The sequence below is a fragment of the Lucilia cuprina genome, chromosome 4 (genome assembly GCF_022045245.1).
Source record: "Lucilia cuprina isolate Lc7/37 chromosome 4, ASM2204524v1, whole genome shotgun sequence".
NCBI lineage: Eukaryota > Metazoa > Arthropoda > Insecta > Diptera > Calliphoridae > Lucilia > Lucilia cuprina.
Genome location: NC_060952.1, coordinates 30,997,578 through 31,018,798, shown reverse-complemented (window position 1 = coordinate 31,018,798; position 21,221 = coordinate 30,997,578). Strand labels below are relative to the sequence as shown.

Genomic DNA, 21,221 nt, shown 5'->3' with positions numbered 1-21,221 from the left:
TTTCTATTTGAATTTCTTGAGTTGGATAACTTGACACGAATTGTTCAGTTCCGATGTAGCCGATTAGGGGCTTAGTGAGTAATGCCTGGATCACTAGTACTTGCCTCGAAACGATTATATCAAAACAATGATTTTCATTACAGTGGCCTCATGAAGGTTAGTGTTCTAGTCTGGTAGACCCGAGGTGGTGGGTTTGATTCCCACCTGAGAGAGACACTGGCTAAAGAGCGCACAGAAGGCCCGATAGAGGCCTAGGTGTATTTCTCCGGAATTGATGTATATACATCCTCCTTTCAAACTAACTAACTAATTAACTAGGGGCCAATTACGGGTATATAAATATGACATACATATTTAAAGAGAATTTTCAAATTACCTCCTATAATCTAACATTGATTTAAAGAAAAGATTTGCTAAAGAAAAAAGTAATAAAGAAATGAAATGAAGCAATTTTCATTTTCTAACCAACCAACCGTATAAACAAACAAATTTTGCGCTAAATAATTTGACAATTACTCACATCTTTACTCTGGGGATAAGCAACAATAGTAACAACATAAAAAAATATGTACCCCAAAAAAAAAATATGAATACAAAATGGATGGCTATGAAAGGATAAAAGCAGTGGGAGTCTAGGAAGGCAACGAAAATTGTGTAGGACGTAGTATATAAAAATGTATAGCAAAAGTAGGTAGTAGGAGCAGAACTAGAGATGAAATACGAAGACCTTTAGTTAAACGAGGGGTAAAAAACAAATTAAATCATTTAGATTGTGATAGTGATCCTTTTAAGTAAAGTGTAAGTAACGATTTGGGGGAAAATAGCAACAAAAAATAAACACCAACACAAACCAATATTTCTACACACGCACACACATATTTGAAAATAAAAAAACGACAACAAAAATTGCCACTGATATAATGCTAGCGGGCTGCAGAGGAGTGAGGGGAGAGTTAATAAACAGACAGAGTAACCAAGAGACTTGTCTGAAAGGAAATGGAGTGCTAAGGATTTTAATAACAAAAAACAAAAACAAGAAGAAGGTTTAACCACAAAAAATCAGGAGAACTTAAAGCTAATGGAGCTGGAACATTAAATTGATGATTTTCTGAATTGACAAGAACCAAAATAAAATAAAAACAAACACAATAAAAATATCACTCAAGTGTTTCTGACAAAATGGGAGGAGCCATTTTAAAATATAAACCAAAAGAGAGACAAAAGAGTAAATTATTTTTTTATTTATAAATTAACAAATTCCTTTACAAACACTAATTGGAAAATCAACCCCCTCATCATTAGTAATACTCTCTATCACTCTCTCTCTCTCTCTTGGCTAGATTTTTGAGTACTTTTATTTAACGCTCTCTCACACTCAAAAAGGGATGCTGTGTGAATAACATTTAAAAGCATTTATTTTGTTGTATCTTTTTCTTTTACTCAGTCTACACTTGTGCTCTAGTGATGAATACATGTGTGCTTGTGTGTGTGTAATATTCAAATAAGATTTATCTGAAAAGAAAAAAGAACAAAAACAAGGGAGTGCAAACGAAATCAGAGTCACTTTTTAAATCACAACAACCCTTAGAAGTGATTAGTTTTAAACAGGATTATCACCCGCTATGAACAAACGGATGTCAAGTATAAAACAGTCGATTGGTTGACTTTAAAGTGATAACAACTTGAGAAAACCAAAACACGGATACATTTTTTTAAAATAAAACGAAAAGTGAATTCGCCGAAAATTGTTTCTGCCAAGAAAACGAAAATGTTTGAAAATTATAAAACAAACTAAATAAAAATTATATATATTAAAGTTTTGAAATAAATACTAAGAAATATGCAAACATATTTGCAAAATTTAGAAAACAAAAATTAAATTCAAATAGAATTTAAAGTGAAAAAATATTTCAAAAAAAGTTTAAAAATAAAAAACTAAAATTTAAAAAAACATAAAAAACAAAAGTGATCTTTGCTTATTAAAAAAAATTCTAAACAAATATTTGTTTTTTACAAAAATCTTAAAGTTTTCTGGCTTAAATAAAATATAATTCGTAAAAATGGTGATGTTACAATCACCTAACAAAACCACGGATAACAACTCGCCCTCTTTAAACGGCTCCCAAATGAGTCCCAACTCCAACCCGGATTCACCTAAATCCAATACATCTCCGGACGTTAATAAATCAAATGCTAATGAAAACAATAACTCTGGCTCTACTGACATACATTCGCCAACGGCTAAAATACCAAAATTTATTATAACTCCACAAAATAATCAAAATCTTGCGAATAACAACATCAACTCCAACAATAATAATGTGGCTATTAAAGCGAATGACGAAGGTTTAAGGTATTCCATGGAACGTCTTAAACAATTAACAGAACAACATCAACAAAGACTTTCGCCAAATGCTGAAGAAATGGATAATGATTCACAGAAAAATAGTAATAGAAGATCACAAACGCCACCACAATTACAACAACGCAAGCTAATGGAATTACCGCCAGTAAGGCATTTAGCTAGGCCGGAACCATTACAACATCCACATGCGGCTTTGTTGCAACAACATCCTCATCTTTTGCAAAATCCACAATTTTTGGCGGCAGCTGCTCAGGCTCAGCATCAACATCATCAGCAGCAACAACAACAACAAAATCTACACCATCATCATCACCAACATCCAGCATTTCATCAACATTTACCCACGGCTGCTGCAGCGGCAGCAGCATTTCACTTAAGAGGTCCCCTAAGTACGGCGGCCACCACAACTTTAACATTACCCTCACCAGCTAACTCCCCACTATCGCCACCAACATCACCTAATCACAATATGCAACAACAGCACCAACAAACAACACATTCCGAACTACAGCAACCACATCTCTTAACACCAGCCCCAACAACAAATCCCTCAATACAACTGTCAACAAATTCCTTACAACCCTCATCATCGTCCACCTCAACACTTTTGCCGAACACACATCCAACTGCTGCTCCCACACATCTAGTGAATGGTCAAATATCAATACCTCCACCCCTAACAGCAACACATCTAACTTTAAGCCCTTCCTCTTCATCGACCACAATTTCATCGACATCATCGTTAACACAACATGATATGGATTTGGAAAAATTAAAATTGGTTGCTCAAGCCCAAGCGGTGGTGGCACGTTCATCGGCTGCCGCTGTTGCTGGCGTAACGTTAAACGGTCAAGCTCCACCTCGTCCGGATTTAAGTGATTATGGATTTAGAATACAATTGGGTGGTTTGGCGGCAGCTGCTGCAGCGGCTGCGGCTACTTCAAGACAAATTGCCGCCGCTAATTACGCACGCAGTGATACCAGTGAAGAGCTTAATGTGGATGGTAACGATGAGGAGAGTAATGATGGATCTCATGGTACACCGTCGGTAAGTGAAAGAATTTTAGAATTCGTGTATAAATAAAAAAGTTTAAATTGAAAGGACTTACCGTACAAAGTTGTGGAATCCGAAGATCTGTAATTGAAAGAAAATTAAAAGTTAATTTAAATAAAATAAATTAGTTAGAAATTTTAGCTGATTTATCTGTCTTTAGCGATTTCAAGTCGGTTGTACTTCAAATTGAAAGTCTTTTGGACAATATTTTTTATTGAGGTGTATACGAGTTTTTTTATAACAAACATTAATAAATTTTAACAGTAGAGGTCAAAGGTCATATATTGGAATATTTTTGTTAGAAATACATAAAATTTTAGTATGAAAGTTTGGTCAAACGATTTTAGAAAGAGACCTTTGGACTTTATGCCACTTAAATTATCTATAAACCGGCTCGATCGTCGTTTAGAAAAACGGGTTTTCTAGATCATATTTATATTTCTTTGGCTTACGCTTCGGCCCTAATTAACCAATGAATGATAAAACATTTTAGAATAATCAATATTTACTACAGTTCCTTGCTCAAATATGATTCAACATCCTGTTGCGATCACTTCCATAACTTAGACAGTCTGAAAGATGCTATTAGGTCTTTAAAAGAAATCGCTTAAATGGAACGATCAATACTACTTAAATTATTCTTTGCATTCTGCAATATTGAGACACCGATCAAACTACATATAATCGCCGTTGTCAAAGAATCCGAATTGGTTTTAAAAACCACCAAATAAATACATTGATGATACATGAAATTTTATGTTTTTGCTCGATAGTGAATCGTCTTACAGATCTAACACAAAACTGATAATAATAGATTTAATTAAATCTCATCATTCAAATCCAATTTCGACAATTATTGGAATTTATAACAACACCCAGTATTTCGGAAAAATATCTCCAATAATTCAAGTAGTAAGTGGATCAAAAAGTTTTCTAAGATCCAAATTTAAAACAAGAGATCGATTAAAATGTTTTACTTATTAGACAATAATATTAATATTTCGTCTAAATCAGAACTGATCGAAGATGTATACATCTTAATTCGAAGAAATACACATAGACCACTATTGCACCTGTTATTTGTTAAAGCAAAAAACGTATATAGTATTCACTGAAATTTTTATCGTCCGATCTTCAGAAATTAAGTTTCGTGAACGTAATTTCTACGAATTTATAACAACCTAGACATTTGGACCTAATTTCTGAGTTAAACTTCATATTTTCACTGTCGTCTCTACATGATTTACATTCATCTGAATCCGTGCATCCGATTTTGTATAGATGTGTAATTCTGTAATTCCGTCTGTCTGTCCACTCAGAAACGTACCATCATACTAACCTCAGACTTGCTAGTTTTGATCCCCATAGGATATTTGGGGTTCTACTCACCATTTCATTATAACAAGAGATCTTATGGAATAATGCTAGCTCCCTTCCTTTTAATGGTATTACTTTCGCTTTTTGTTGCCGACTACTTTCTAGTGGTCTGCAAGTGATGTAAACTTTGTATATGGGAGAGTACTCGGTTAGAGCTTTCTATCAATCCAATTCGGATTTATATTTAATTTTATAGTCTGATAAGGCCCTTACTGCCTTCTGGCTGTCAAGAAATGTCTTAAGCATTGTAAGCGTCATATTTTTTGTAATCCAAGTTAGCTTGGACTTTAGTCTGTTAGTTTGTGTTGTAATTAGTTAAAGGGTGATTTAACTCTGTTTCTAACCCTTGTTCCCCACCTTGTTCCCAAATTTAGAGACATCTGGAATTTTTACGGATTTTTTACGGGAATGTGTTCTTATCTTGGCTAAGACACTCTATCTGGGATCAGCGTTTCAAAGTTTCGACATATTCTGTATCTGGTATGCTTAACGTAAGCTACTAAACGGTGGAACAGAATCGACTTTATTTGACATTACTAAATGTAACCAAAAAATATATAAGAAAACCCATAAAAACTGTTGGGATCTGGATAAGCAAAATTTGTAGATTAAGGCCCAACTTGTTCCCAAATTTAGTGTAATCTGTGTAGCCGTTTTTCCTTTTAACTGAGACATTCTATCTGCGATCAGCGTTTCAAAGTTACCGACATATTCTGTATCTGGTATGCTTAACGTAAGCTACTAAACGGTGGAATAGAACCGATGTTTTTTGGGGGACTTTATCTGGCATTTCTTTATTTGTAAGGGCGCGATCGATTAAGTATATAAGACTATTAGACCCCATAAAAACTATTGTGACTTTGACATATAAAATTAAAGGATTTAAGGAAAATAAAAAACAATTTTTATATTTCCATTCATTTTCTATACAGGTTTGTCCCGTCGATTTAACCCGTTCTGTGACCAATTCTAATCTTACATCAACTACCACATCACCAACCTCAACTACCTCCTCGACCACAACGACCAGTGATAAAGAAACTACAAAACGTTTGGCATTCTCTGTGGAAAATATATTAGATCCTAATAAGTTTACAGGAAAAAATCTACAACAACATTACAACAATCAAAGATGGAGTTGTAGTGGCAGCAGTAACTACGATCGAGATGAGGAAATGCATGATGATGAGCATAGTGAAGATATGTCGGGTAAGTTCAGAAATATATTTTTCAAAATTCTAATATTTTTTTCTTTATTTATTTAAGAAGATATGTTTTTAATCTTAATAAATAAGTAAAGATAAAAAATTTTTAGAATATAAATTGTTAAAAAAAAAACATTTTAACATATAATCCCAGCGTTTATTTTAGTGTAGAGTAGAAAATTTTAATTGATATTTTTGCCAAATACCTTTATATTTTTTTGTTATATACGATTTGTTGCAAATATTCTGTTTTTTGCTAACTATAACTGAATGTAAACACAATTAAATTTTTGGGCAATATCCTGTACAGAACGATTGAGTATTAAAATTTAGCATACATGTGTGTTATGTGTTGTATGTGAGAAAAAAATATTTCAATCAATTTCTATTTGGTTTTAAAACAAGTTGAAAATAAATACAAATCAAAACAAAATACATATATACAAATACATACTCATACTCTTGAAAAAACAAATCAAAAATAAAATTTATGTATATTCTAGGCAAAAACGATAAATTTTTAGAATTGTATAGAGTGGAATAGAAAAAGAAAAACAATCAAACCTACACAAAAATATTGTATAAATTTAGTCTAGTCTCTACTTCACATCTGTGTAACGATGAGATTTCATCTTTTATGAATTTAAAAACACTAGAAAACATTTAGTCCGTCCGTCCTTACGTCCGACCGACCGACTGACAGTCAGTCAATCATTCAATCATTCTTCCAACCAGTCAGCCTTCCATTTAACTATTCTTCCGTTCAGGCAACCATTTATTTTATGTATTAGGAAGGAGAAATGCAAAAAAAAGAAAAAAATAAATAAAAAATGATTGTTATTTGTGTGTGTAGGTTTTTAATATAATTTTATGTGTGTGTTTGTAAACATTTACATATGTAAACATGTATGTGTAACCCTGTTGTGTGCGGTGTATAACCCTAACTAGTTTTAATCTAAACTACATAAAGTAATATCTTATGTAATGCCTTACTTTTACATGTACTTGTCATGTGTTAAAATTATGCTTTGTGTACAATACTCTACAAAACAAATACTTTTTAAAAGTGTACTTTTACTCCTTATAAAACTACTGGGTTGTGGATTTGTTTATATTTTACAGTTATTACAATCTATACTAGATTTAGTTTAAAAATTCGTACTTGTATTTGTATAGCAGATTGTAGTTTTATGTTTTTTTTCTCTATATATTTCTTTGTTAAATACTCTCATTCGAAATACAATTTTCCAGTTTGTTTTTTGTTTTTTCATAATTCTATGAGTTGTAGTAAGATTTAAATTAAAATCTCTTAACAAAATATTGAACGGAATAAGTAAAAAATAGTTATTACTTTTGTTGTTGATTTTCTATAGGAAATTCTATGTAATATCTAGTTGTTTTTAAAATTTATGAAAAATTTCATAAGACTTTTGTTTGTTTAAAAAATTTTAACAATGTTGCTGTTTAATTCATTAATAAAAATTTTTTAATTGAAAATTTTGTAATTTTCTAACAATTTCTATTATATCTTTTTAACATATTAAACTCATTTAATTAAAAATAGTTTTGCAATAAGTGATTGTGTTTTTGTCGAATATTATCACCAGGGCAAGGATTTCTATGCAAATGCATGTTTGTAGTCAATAACTCAAAATAACTTTTAACTATTTTTCTTTTCGAATGAAAGAATTTGATACAAAATGGCATCGATATATTTGTTGGATATTTTTGCATATTTTGCTTTAAATATCATATAATTTGCATATTTCCACCATTTTTATAGCATATTTTTTAATTGTTCTAAAATAAATTATTTTGTTTTCTATGTTTTTAGTATTTTTACATAATTTTCTGTGTCGATTTAGCTATATCCGTCTGTCTGTCCGTCCGTCCATGTAAACCTTGCAATCCAACTACAGGTTTTGAAGATAATTCAATAAAATTTGGTACATAATCTTCTATTGTCTCAGGGACAAAGCCTATTGAAAATGGTTAAGATCGGTCCATTATTATACCTAGCCCCCATACAACTAAACCCCCAAATAGAAGGTAAACTTTCAAATCAAACTACATGTCGCAATTTTGGAGATAATACAATAAAATTTCACAAATAATCTTCTATGTTATCGTAGTCGAAGCTTATTGAAAAATTGTTAAAATCAGTCCATTATTTCACCTAGCCCTCATACAACTGAACCCGCCGAGTAGGGCTTTTAAGTACATAATTATGTTTAATATGCTCGTGTCTCGACAAAAACATACAAGACCAAGGTATATACTAACATTGATGACCCTCATGAAGTTTACGAATATAGGGCCTCATTTAACCTATAGTCCCTATAAAAGGCCCCCTTCATAATTTTGACTTAAATCTCCACAATTTTATTCAACAATAAATGGCTTAAGTATGTATATCTGAGGCAAGTTACAAATTAACTCAAATGCTTTATTATAAACAATAAGTCACATTTTATTTTTGTAACAGGTGTAGGGTATTTTATGGTCGGTCTCTCCCGACAATAACTTCTTACTTGTTTAATGTTGAAATTGTATACATAAAATCTTTAACAGTTCATCTAGTAAAAACGGAATTCAGTAAATTAATATACAGTAGAGTGTCCCGAGGAATATCCTTTTTAAAAATCTCACATAGAAATACCTTTAAAAGATTATCTAGTAAAAACGAAATTCAGTAAATTAATATACATTAGAGTGTCCCGAGGAACATCCTTTTTAAGAGTCTTACATAGAAATACCTTTCAATCGATGCGCCTTAATTTACTGATGCTCACTAAAAAAATATTTTCTTTTTCTGAAAAAGTCCTCAGTTCCCTACCAAGGATTTCAAAATTAATCAATAAATCCCAAAAGTAAAACATTTAAGAAAAAACAAATATCTAAATATTTTTCAAAAGATATGCAGACCAAAAGCAAAACTTTCAAAGTTATACACCTCATAAACAATGCCGTTGGCCATAATTAGAATCCACCATCTGTGTACAATAGCAACAACAATATTCTACTGTAAAATCTACGCTATTGTTTGTGCTAATAAAACACAATTATCTACATCAATGGCGGACTTAAGTAAACATAGACAATCAAATGGTACATGCACTCTTACACACGCAAAAACGCATACACATACAGACAGACAAACAGTACATAATGTGTAAACATGAAAATACGCACTTAAATACTAAATGCACATACAAACATACAACCGGATACACTCTCCAATAATGTGTCATATACACATACTTATACATACATGGAAAATTAAAAATGAGAGAATACAGCAGTATAATTACCATAATAACTGACAAATCCATAAATTGGCGTTAAGTATACGCCATAGTGAACCTGAATAATAAAAGAAAATATTGATGGTGTGTTCACATGGGAGTGTGTGTGTGAATATTTTCAATGTGAGAGTATAAAATACTGATTACTGTTATGGTTTTAAGTGCAATTTGTTTTTATGTTTGTTTATAAACTGTAGTTAAGTTTTAACGAAGAACAAAAAAACAACAACAAATGTTAAACAAAGTTGAAATGATAAACGATTTTAGGTTTTTTAAACACATTTTCATAACAGGACAATTATTAAGGCATTGCTATTGTTGGCTTTTCTAACAACACAAACCTATAAATACAAAATAAATTTTCTACAAAATAACAATAACAACAACAACAACTACAGCAATTTTTAGTCATTTTACATTAATTAGCAAGTTAGTTAATTAGTATAACATTTAGGTTTGAGTGAAAAGTAGAGGAGTACAGGAAAACCTAAACCATTTTAATAATGCTGCTATTTTCTGTATATCCTCAACAACCAAATATCCTTGCCCAAAATATTGTTTGAATTTTTTTTCTTGCTCATGCGCTGTAAGTTTTATGCTTTAATGACGTTAAAACGATAAATTACATTTTATTGTGTTTTTAAGGTGTTAAATGCTTATATGATGGTCTTTCATAATTAGTAGTTGGGGGGTCATTTGCCATTGTTATCGTTGAATGAATTATTGGATCTATTATGTTTTATGCTTTAGTCTTTTATATTTTAGGCTGTAGGAGGCAGATTGAGGATTTCGTTTTAATTTTAATCGAAAGGGTTTTGGAGTTAAAACAAACAATCAGTTTTGTTTAGCTTTAAATGATATTAAGTTTGTCTGTTTAATGGCTATTGTTTGCATGATAATAATTTTATAAATAATAAACGTGTAATTTTTGTTCAATGCTTTAGTGTTAATTGTTAAACAAATATAAATACATATATTTTGGGAAAATGTAAGTAATTATCTTTAATGAGGAAAAATAAATAGTTTTGAAAAATTTTGAAGAAATGGAAACTATATATGTAAAAAATAGGAAAAGTTTTATGTAGGGAAAATAAATATACACGTCTGGTACGAAATTAACACCAAAGTTTTTAAAATTTTTCAATAACATACGTTGCCAAAGAACGTACCACAAAACCATGTAATGTTAACAACGCTACGTTGTCAATATTTCATACTTTTTCTTTTTGGATTCAGACAGATTAACATAATAAAACGCTTCAATAGTGGAACAAAGTATGTTTAAACAATTCTTTTAGATACGTCAATTAGCATCCCAGCAAAAAATAACTTCCAAAGAAGCGAAAATGAAGTAGAATTTACTCCTTGAAAGTACACAAAAATACGTTAAGAAGTGATGATTTGAACACTGGCTTGTCAAAGGAGTATGTTTAAACATTTGTCTATAGATACGTCAATTAACATCCCAGCAAAAAAATAACTTCCAAAGAAGCGAAAAAGAAGTAGAATTTACTCCTTGAAATTACAGAAAAAGACGTGAAGAAGTGATGATTTCAACACAGGCTTGTCAAAGAAGGCATGCTTTTTATTTGATTCCTAATTCACTACATCTGCAGTCATTCTCAGGAAGTAATTTTTATATTATTTTTTGTAATGATGTAAAATTGCATCATTATATAATTTTAACCAAATTGGATTTTATTCGCTTCTTTTGATGTTAATAAACATTACTTCTCCAGAAGATTAACAGATTCATTTAGAGCTTCTTTTGAAATTGTGATAAATTTTGTTCTTTTGGAATTACTTCGTTTTATTTTTGCTGAGATATATTCAGTAATTTTTCTCTGAAGCAAATATCAAAATAAGAATTAAATAATCAGCCCAGAGTTGTCTTAGAAGTACTGTTAGTATCCTTTCAACAAGTTAACAGTTTTTGATATAAGTAAGGATCTCTTTAATAATGAGAAAAAAAACTAATTTAAACATTTTTCTGGATCAATTTAAGTTTTTCTTGATTTAAGATAAAAATAAGATTGATTTAAGAATGTAAAAGATTAAATTGATTTGAGTTCGATTCGCACTTGATTTCATAATTCGGAAAGCAAAAATATACCACCCCAGCAGTTCGACAAAGAGTCAATGCATACGAAAAAGACAGTAATTTTCACTAATAGTAAACCACCTGGATGATCGTAATTCGTATGTTTTGGGTCATTCGTCACGAATGTACCCTTTACAATCGAGAATGAAGACAGTCGTCACTTTAGTGTTCCCTTTGTAAGCGAGAGCGGATGCAATCGTCTCTTTACTGTCTCTTTGTAGGGTGTAGAGTGACGATTGACTTCTTCGTAGGACAAGCCTATGCTAAAATGGTAGTCAGGCGGCTAGGGGCCACCACAAGTGGTAGGTTAAGTGGTCAGTTCGAGACTTCGGGGCTGGGACATTGCAGATACTACCACACACATAAACCTCATACACACAACATTCCAAAAAATATAATAAAGTTTTCAAAAATTACCCACAGTTTATACCCACTAAACCAAAGTTTAACTCTCAAGAATCCAAACTAAAATTTCTCCCTATATAAACCAACCATACCCATTGTGCTGGTATTGCTGCCAAAGTCATAAACTTAATTATAAAATCAGAGAGTGTTAATTACCGTTACCATCATAAACTTTTTGTATAATAACCCAAAGAAAAAAAAAGAATATTTAAAATGGCGACAACAGCAGGAAGAAAGCTCACAGCAAAATAGTTTTTGTGTGTAACAAGATGGCAAAAGTAGACTCATATAACTGTAATTTTATGTTGTTTCCTTTTTTTATATGTTAGTATGTATGTAATTTTAATATGGCGTCAATTATTATGGTGTTTCATAAAATGAATGGCCCCCGCGGGAGTATTTGAGGTTTTGGGATTTTTGATAACATGTTAAATAATTGATGTTATTAAAGTCGTGTTAATAAAAACTAATAACAATAAAAGTTTTTTTATCTACCAAAGAAGTCTACACAGAAAGTTTAAAGTATGAGAAGCAGGCAGCTAAAAAGGTGAATGTTTGTGTAATTGTTACAGAGAGGGAAAAACCGGTAGAAAAGTACCAAAAATTGATACAATCTGTTGTTAATATAGTAAGGTTTCCATGTTAACGGATGTGTATAAAATTTAGATTTCGACAACGAAATGTTGCAAATTTGACAACGTTGATTTGCCAGACAACATAGTGTTGTCGTCAGTATGTACATATATACTTTGACAGTAGATTTTATTGAAATTAAACAAACTTTGGTGTCAATTTGATACCAGGCGTGTATAATTGGAAAAATCTAAGCTTTTATTGGCTTCGAAAATGTCAAATTTTGAGCTAAAGAAGTGCCGCTGGAGTTTACTTACTGGTATTATAATGAGGATCTTCCATTGGTTTTAACGTGCGAGAAATCATTTCTACAATTCAAATTGAAGAATTACTCCATGATATTAGTGTCAAACTCAACATGATTTTGGGAGCAGAAAATTTAAAATGTTTGTGAGCCGCAGGATTCTGCCAAAAGCAGAATTTACCTTCAAAGAAGATTTTGCGTGTCCTAAATGCAAAACAAACATAAAAGATCGTAACGCTATGTATTCGGTGGGTTCATTAGTTTCTATTATAAGCTGAAGCAATCTGACCAGAAATAACACAGAAGATATGAAACTAATATGTTTGAAGCAATCGTGGGACTAAAATCGTTCGGCCACTTGTTGCAATATCTGTTAACAGCAGTTTTAAAACTGCTGTTAGTCTAGATGCTTAGACTAAACCGATATCTGTATAACTTGAACATTGCAGAACACTCACTCTGAAGTACTCTTCAGTTTAGAACAGGTTATAGGTCTTAACTAGTTCAACCCCTGAAAATACAAAATACTTAAAACTTGTTGAGTTTTAAAGTTTAGCGTATAACTTTATATTTACTCTACTCTTCACTTCAGCACACCGTAATTGCCTTCAAAATAAGAGCAGATCTTTTGTTGCGGAATCCATATGTTCCAAAAACGATGGCAACTTTAATTTTAATATGCAAAAGCTTTTTCTAAATAAAACTTGTTAATTTTTAAAGTTTAGCATAAATTTAGACTCTTTTAGCATTTGGCAAAAGAAAACAAAGTCTTTTTTTAAAATTTAAATAAAAACAATTTTGCTAAAATTGTGTCTCTTCAAACAGAAATCCCCACAAAAGTATAAGAGGAAGTAATATACATACATATACTTCCTCTGTATGGTCTGTTCAGCCATATTTAATATTTTCTGTTTATCCACCATTTTTTGTTGTTGTTGTTAGCATTCTTTTTACTTTTACTTCTGGTTTGTTTTGATTATGATCCCTTGTTTTTTTTTCAAAAAAAAAAAAAAAACTGGTTGTTGCTCTTAGTCATGCTTTCATTCTTCTCCCCCCCTTTTTAAACAATAAACCGCCCCTCATACTTTACTGTTGTTCACGAAAAATATCCCCATTTTGTTTTTAAATGGTACCATATAAATATTTTCATTCCTTATACACTTTGTCATGTTGTTGTTTTTGTTGCCATTTGTACTTTTATAGCTGTAAGCAACCCCTAGTTTTTTGCTGTATGTATGGCAGCAAAAACTTAAAGTTTGTTGTACGTTAGTGCAGCTTTTGGAGTTTTTTCCCCCAGTTATTTCTTTTAAACTTTATTGTTTTTGTTTTTCTTTAGCATGCGGTATATCATCATTTATGCATAACTTTTCTTTCCTATTTTATTACAATTATTGTTCCCTGGATTTTAATTCTTATATGGGAGGGAGGAAGGACAAATTTTAAAATATATTCTAGAGTTGCCAGACTTTGAACAATTATAAACCCTCAATAAGTAGTACTCATGTGCGTGAAAATCAATTAAAACTGTTCATTGTGGTTTTACTTATACGCCTGAATAAGCCGCCATTATAAATAGAAAAAGATATCAGTAAAAACCCCTTTTAAAAAAATTAAAACATATACGATACTTCATGGCTTGATATGGAATATATGTATGTATGTTTAGGCAAGTTGCAAACAAACCTAAACGACTTAAAACACCCAATTAACCGAACCCATCAACTAAATATCCAAATGGTCAAGGTTGTTCTAACACGAATTTTAACGTTACGCTATTTAAACACACGAAAAAAGTGCAGACACATACATACAGCAGACACTGACAGATCAGGACTTGAACAGTGCAATAACAAACACGACTCCAACATCATTAACAAAGACATACAAACGCGAACAACAATAACAGCAGCCACAACTAAACAATTACAGTAGAAAATTGTTGACTGGTTAAATCCCCCTCATCCTTAACAGCAACATAAAACGCCAACATGAACAACAACAAAAACAGCAGCATCAGCATCAAAATCCAAGTTTCAAGTAAACATATCGATTGTCTGGTCTCACACTAAACGCGCTAGAGTTACCGGCACCCTACGCGCTAAATACTACATGTTTTATGTTGGTAAAGGTTTAACTGGTGCAAATAACATTTGTATATATATGTACGTGTGTGTTGATAGGTTTGTTTTTGGGGTTGAATGTGTATTTCGCATTTGTGTTATTTTGGCGCTTTTATTTTCTAACGTTTATTTCTATTTCTAGAGAGGTGCTTAAATTCATTGAAATTTTTTCACTTTGTTTGTTTTTCTATCATTACGGGTTGTTTGGTTGAGTTGTTATGCAGCCAGTGTGTTTGACCACAAAATCAAATTAAATGTGGTTGCAAATTAGTACTGTTTATCGTTTTAAAGTGTGTGTCGCTTTTATCGATAATTTAGTGGAATTGAAAGTGTTTGGTAGAAAGGTTTAACATAATGAAGGGGGCGTTTTTAATACAGATATAGTAATGCAATCAACGGTTTAAGTTCAATTAGAATCGATGGGATTTTTTTGACAGTAGCGCAATACGAAGTCTGTTTTCTGTACTATAGATTGAAAAGTCTTTTCTGTTATATTTAACCCAAAGAGTCACTGATTCCTAAATAAAGTATTTGTTCTATTCACAATCGATGTCGTAGCGTTGTATGTCATAAAACATTTTCAAATAAAATATTTTGAAACAAAAACAAATCAATAATAAAATATTACGACTTACTACGATACAACCGTACAACACCGATTGTGAATTGAACATATAATTTTATTATCGATCTGAAATACCTGAAGCATAATTGTATATGGAATAGATATGAGTTTTCATCTGTCTATCTACATATTAACCGACTGCAGATTGTTATTTGTTCTGATGATAACGCTTTTCTTGTTTTTGTTGTTTTTGTAAAATGTATGTGTATATGTTCCATTAAGCAGACATCCATTATAAAAGTAAACTTATTTATAAATGTTGTTTGTTTTAACAACCGCCATTATACGCCATAATAAAATAAACAAATCTTTAAACACATACAGTCATATAACCGAGTAAATAATTTACACACACACATACCCACAAATAGATAAGGAAATAAAATTGTAAATATTATGACAACAAAGCTGTGCTTAACGTAAGGAAAATGGCAAATACGACACTACCCTGTGAGAAAAGTTTGCAAAAGATTAATTTATGAGACCCAACTAAGAGATCGTGTTAAAAAATCTACAATTTAAGGTTTTAATAAAAAAAAATGTTAATGGGGTATTAATTCCAAATTTCCGGGTCCAGTTATTAGGTTTATAAAAAGTCCTTTCTAATGCATTATTTTGCCCACTGGATGCTACTAATGCAGTTACAACTACTATTTTAATATAGACAAAACACAACCATAAACTTTTACATATACAAATTCCAACACATACATACATACTATGTATCTATTATGTGTGTATAATTGCACGTACTTATTCCGGTAATAGTGTGTTTATTGCAAGCTGTGTCGGTCAATAAATGTTCAATATTAAATGAAGCATTGATGTTAATTTACTGATTAATTACCGCAATGTTTACAAAACGAAAGGGTAAAACGTGCAAGCAAGTGAGAGAAAACGCGAATGAGTCAATGATTGTTTAATGAGTGTATGAGAGACACACTTGATGAGGTGTATCAGTGTCTGTAAATTTCATTATATGTATGAACGTATGTGTGTGTGTGGCATGCAGTGTGTTAAGTGGAAATGATTTTAAAAAGACAACATATATATACTATAATGACAAAATTGAGTGCAATGGTTTAGGTGTAATTAAAATAGCTGATTATTTGCCTACTTTTAGGCTATAATATAATTTATCTATATTAAGTACACTCAACTAAACTAATTAGTTGTTAAAGCAACAGAAGGAAGGGTCTATATGTAAATTTGAAAAAAGGATTCTTAGAAGCTGAAGATTTAACAATATTTTTATAATAATTAAATTACCTTTCTAATAATTACTAAAAGACTTAACTTAAAACCTATTTAACATTCTATTAATTACCTTGTATACGACTTTTTCCAAAACCTTTTCAAACTTCTAATAAGCTTCTTTTACTTAATAAACAATAATTAAAAGATTTTTCATTTCTCCAACGACATAACATTCTTAAATCTTTGATTTCCTGGTATTAACAACTTGTCTTTAAAAAACAGCCTTAAAACTTTCCAAAAGAAAGGAGAAAAAACTTTACTTGTTAACAAATTAACTACACAACAAAACAATTTAGTTGCCACAAGCTACCGTTTTAGTCTGTTTAAGGAAACAGGGTTATTATAATGCCACCTTAAAAGTAATAGGGTTAAATATAACTGCTGGATGTTGTTGTCTTTAACAAGCTTTTTAAAGCGTTAAAAAATGCACTCAAGCATTAAGTACAAAAAAATGTGACAAGCTTGACAACAACACAAGGATTTTAAACAAAATAAATTGGAATCAAATCGTCTACATAAAGTTGAGACCATAGAAAAAGAGATTTACATTTATTTGTTTGATTGTTTTTTTTTCTTTCAAAAAGGACAACATTAAGACGCACCAACACACTCATTTAGTTTTAAATTTATACCAAAATGTCAACCCTTTTCAAAATTTAAATCAAAAATGCAAAAAAACGCCTTGTTAGGGGAGGAATGTTGTTAAGAAGTGTATTTGAAAATAAGGAAGTTATAATCCTGATTTAAGTGTTTGTTATGTAGATATATGTATGATTGTCAAAAGGATTTTTAGGATATTTTAAATAGAGTTTTAAATTTTCTATTCGCTTAATGGTAGAGGTGTGTTTAATATTTGAAATCTATTGTTTAAATCGATTATTAATTGTTTTAGGTAAAAAAATGTTCATCATTCATTTAAGAAATTTTCCAAAGCTTTATTATGCTGGAATACTGAAAGCTTTCAAAAAATATTTTTAACAGTTTGGCTGCTGTGAATTTGCGGAAAAAGCTATACAATCTTTTGTGTTAAAGCCCGTATTGATGGTGAAAATTGAACGCTTTGAAACTGAGATTTTATTCCTTATAGACTTTCATGTAAGGTAACCTAACCGGAAATTAAAATCAAGACACCTCATAGAGGATAGAATCAATAAGGTACATCGGTGCTGGGCGACATGTAGAAAGTCTTAATGGTCTTAGTCCTACCAATTCTAGTTTAGGCATTAACTACCTTATGGAATAGTTATATATAGAACTAATACAGGGAGTTCAGAACTAATACAGGGAGTTCAGCGTACAAGTGTCTGATATCGGACGAGCCTGATTGCATACCAGACACAGTACATGTCGGACGCTTTGAAACTCTGATCTCATATAGAATGTCTTGGTCAAGCGGGATAAAAAGTTTAATATCGAACTAATACCGGGAGTTTAGCGTACATGCAGCTTGGGTATAAGTGTTTCCATGTATACCACTTCAAGGGAAGTGAGTTCGAGGTAGATAAGCTGGAGGTTCACACCATGCGCTCTACGCTATGCGTCTGTCAAAAAAGTAGAATCAAAGTATTTGTATGCTGAATGTTACAAGCACAAAAGCGTGTAAAATGCTTAAAGTATATCTACTTTCTCCTTTTATTACTTTCTACTTTACAAGCGGCGCACAAACATGTCAGATGAGTTTACGAATGAAAATCTAACTTGAAGCGTAGAACTCGAAGTACAGGTATGAAAAGCTCGTAATACTTTGACGCGAAGACGTGTGAATGCCTTCAATTCTGAGGTTAGTATGAGTGGACACATAGGATTACAACCACTTCTATACTAAATTAGACGTGCGGATTCGGATGAATGTCGAGCATGTAGAGAGGAGTGTGAAACTCTGGAGCACTTTCATTGCCACTGTCGGGTAGAAGAAAACTTATATAGAGACAGGTTTCAAAGATTTTTTAATATATTAAATGATTATAAGGTAAATTTCTAAAGAAAATGTTAAATTGAGCCGACAATTTAGCCACCGCCGATATTTTCTATAATAAGACGCCGCCGCCGACCTAAAATGGTTGCGCCGCCGCCGCCAATCATTATGCATCGGCTTGTAACTCTCACCTACACTGAAAATAATCCATGCTTAACTTTACGAAATTTCGAAAATTCGTGTGGAGAATAATTTTGAACTAAAATTAGAAAATTTATTTTAAAATGAACAAAAATGTTTGAATAAATTAATATTTCGTAAATTTTACCATATTTATTCAAAATTCACTTTTTTTCAATTTATGTAAATTAATTTTTTCAAGAATTTTTTGCATTATATTAAAATATTTCGTACAATTTCGTATATATTACGAAAGAATTTCGTAGCGAACGATTCGTACAATGTACGACATTTTTCGTATATATTAGGCATGGATTTTTTCAGTGTAAGGTAATAAGATAAAACCGTCGTATTATGCTAAAGAAAATTTCTCCTAAATACTAAACTGTTATATAAACGTCAATTACCTAAAATTAAATAACATAATTATATAAAATCGATTACATACACATACGATTACATTATAATGTAATATAAAACGTAATTGATTGTCAGGAGAATGAGTGGAATAATCAAAACAAATTTTATAACCATTCTACTCATAATGATTTTAATTGAATATGTATAAAAATACAAACACCCACTAAAACACAAAATCAATACATGAACCAAAGAATAGTACAATTTTTTTCCAATTAATTTTTCTCAGCCAAACGAGAAAATATTGATTGAATTCTATATGGAGTTTTTTTTTCACAGTTTTTTGTTATTATTATTTTATACCGGTGACATCAATGACATGTCTAGCTAGAGGAATGATGATTTTGTACATTTTGCTATTATACTACTGAAGAGAGGTCGGGGAAGATACGTTAAATGAAAGTGATTGATTTCAATTTTCAAAACAAAAATTAAATTGTTTTCAAGGGGGAGTTTTTCCATTATGTTTTATAACTTTCACAAGTGGTCATCATATGTTTGAGTTTACAAAGCCATGGTCAGTTGTTATAAGTTTGTGATGCAACAAATACTACCACGCCATGATTGATGGCTATTTTGTTTCTCCAGAATTTAAATCTGTTTATTGCTGGCTGACTAAATGCTAATTTGTTTTATTTTATTTTTCTCATTTAATTTTATCTCTTATTATCGATTTGACAAATAAACAACTAACTTAACTTTGATGTTTTGTTTTTCTTCCTTCCCTTAGCCCATGACCTTAATGACATGGATCAGGATGACATGTGTGATGATGGCATGAGTGATATTGATGATCATGCTAGCGAAACCGATTCAAAAAAGGGTGGCAGTCGTAATGGTGATGGTAAATCACAAAATGGTGGTGGTGGCTCCAAACCAAGAAGAGCACGCACTGCATTTACTTATGAACAGCTGGTGTCATTGGAGAATAAATTTAAGACTACACGTTATTTAAGTGTATGCGAGAGACTGAACTTGGCCATTAGTTTGTCATTAACAGAGACTCAGGTAAGAATAATAAAAAAAAAAACATAAATCTATTCATCTTAAAGGAAACTATGTTGCAACATATTTTCCAAGAAAACATGCTTAACAATTAATTAAAACATTTCGTTTTTATTGTATTGTTTTATAATTTTAGGTTAAAATTTGGTTTCAAAATCGTCGCACCAAATGGAAGAAACAAAATCCTGGTATGGATGTTAACAGTCCCACCATACCACCACCACCCTCAGGCGGTTCATTTGGACCGGGTGCATATGCCAGTAGTCTACTCTATTCGCATACTATGCCCTATCCACCCTATGGTCCTTATTTTCATCCTTTGGGTGCAGCGCATCATCTAAGTCATTCGCATTCATAAAATTGTAAGATGCAACATAAATTGTTGCAAATAATGGAAATGCGTAAATATCGCACACAAACCAAAGAATAAATACCAAAAATAAAATAATGAAAATAAAACCCAAATAAAATGTGATGATACCAAAATAAAAAAAAACAAATAAATTAAATAAAATGTAATATATGAAAAATTAAAAGCTCAATTTTTAAACAAGGGCCAGTGCAATTTGAAATTACTTTTTCTATGTTTTATGTAAAATAAATTTAAAATAAAAACTTCTTCTAATTAATATTAAGCCTGTACAGTTTGTGTTGTAATAACATGGTCAATTATTCTTAAATCTTAAATTAACAACTGGCTTTTAATTTTGATTTTTTAATTTAAATGTTTGTAAATATGCTTGCCATTTGTTATATAAATTATGGAATATTAAATAAACAATAACTAATTTTAATTAATGCTTAAGATATTACAATAAATATATGATTAATATTAAAATAATTTTAATTAAAAAAAAATATTATTATATTATATAAGTCAGCCATTTATATACAATTTAAATACTGTTTAGTTTGTAATTTAGTTTAAAAAGACATATTTCTAATAAATTTAAATCAATGAAAATCAAAAATTATTATAATAATATTATGAAAAAAAAACAAAATAACGT

The 21,221-nt window shown here is 31.0% G+C and overlaps 1 protein-coding gene across 1 annotated transcript; it reads left to right on the top strand.

Annotated features, from left to right (window-relative positions):
- The first annotated feature begins 1,960 nt into the window (after positions 1–1,960).
- LOC111675038 (homeobox protein slou) lies at positions 1,961–20,950 on the top strand. The gene is made up of 4 exons (XM_023435734.2): positions 1,961–3,413; positions 5,729–6,005; positions 19,937–20,214; positions 20,348–20,950. Exons 1-4 carry the CDS (start codon positions 2,061–2,063, stop codon positions 20,567–20,569), a joined length of 2,130 nt encoding a protein of 709 aa, XP_023291502.2. The 5' UTR covers positions 1,961–2,060; the 3' UTR covers positions 20,570–20,950.
- Positions 20,951–21,221: the final 271 nt, after the last annotated feature.

Excerpts from the sequence above, each read along its gene's own strand:
- LOC111675038 (XM_023435734.2), top strand. The coding sequence starts at position 2,061 with ATGGTGATGTTACAATCACCTAACAAAACCACGGATAACAACTCGCCC. Across the intron at positions 3,414-5,728 it reads GATCTCATGGTACACCGTCG|GTTTGTCCCGTCGATTTAAC; the intron begins GTAAGTGAAAGA and ends TTTTCTATACAG. Across the intron at positions 6,006-19,936 it reads GCATAGTGAAGATATGTCGG|CCCATGACCTTAATGACATG; the intron begins GTAAGTTCAGAA and ends TCCTTCCCTTAG.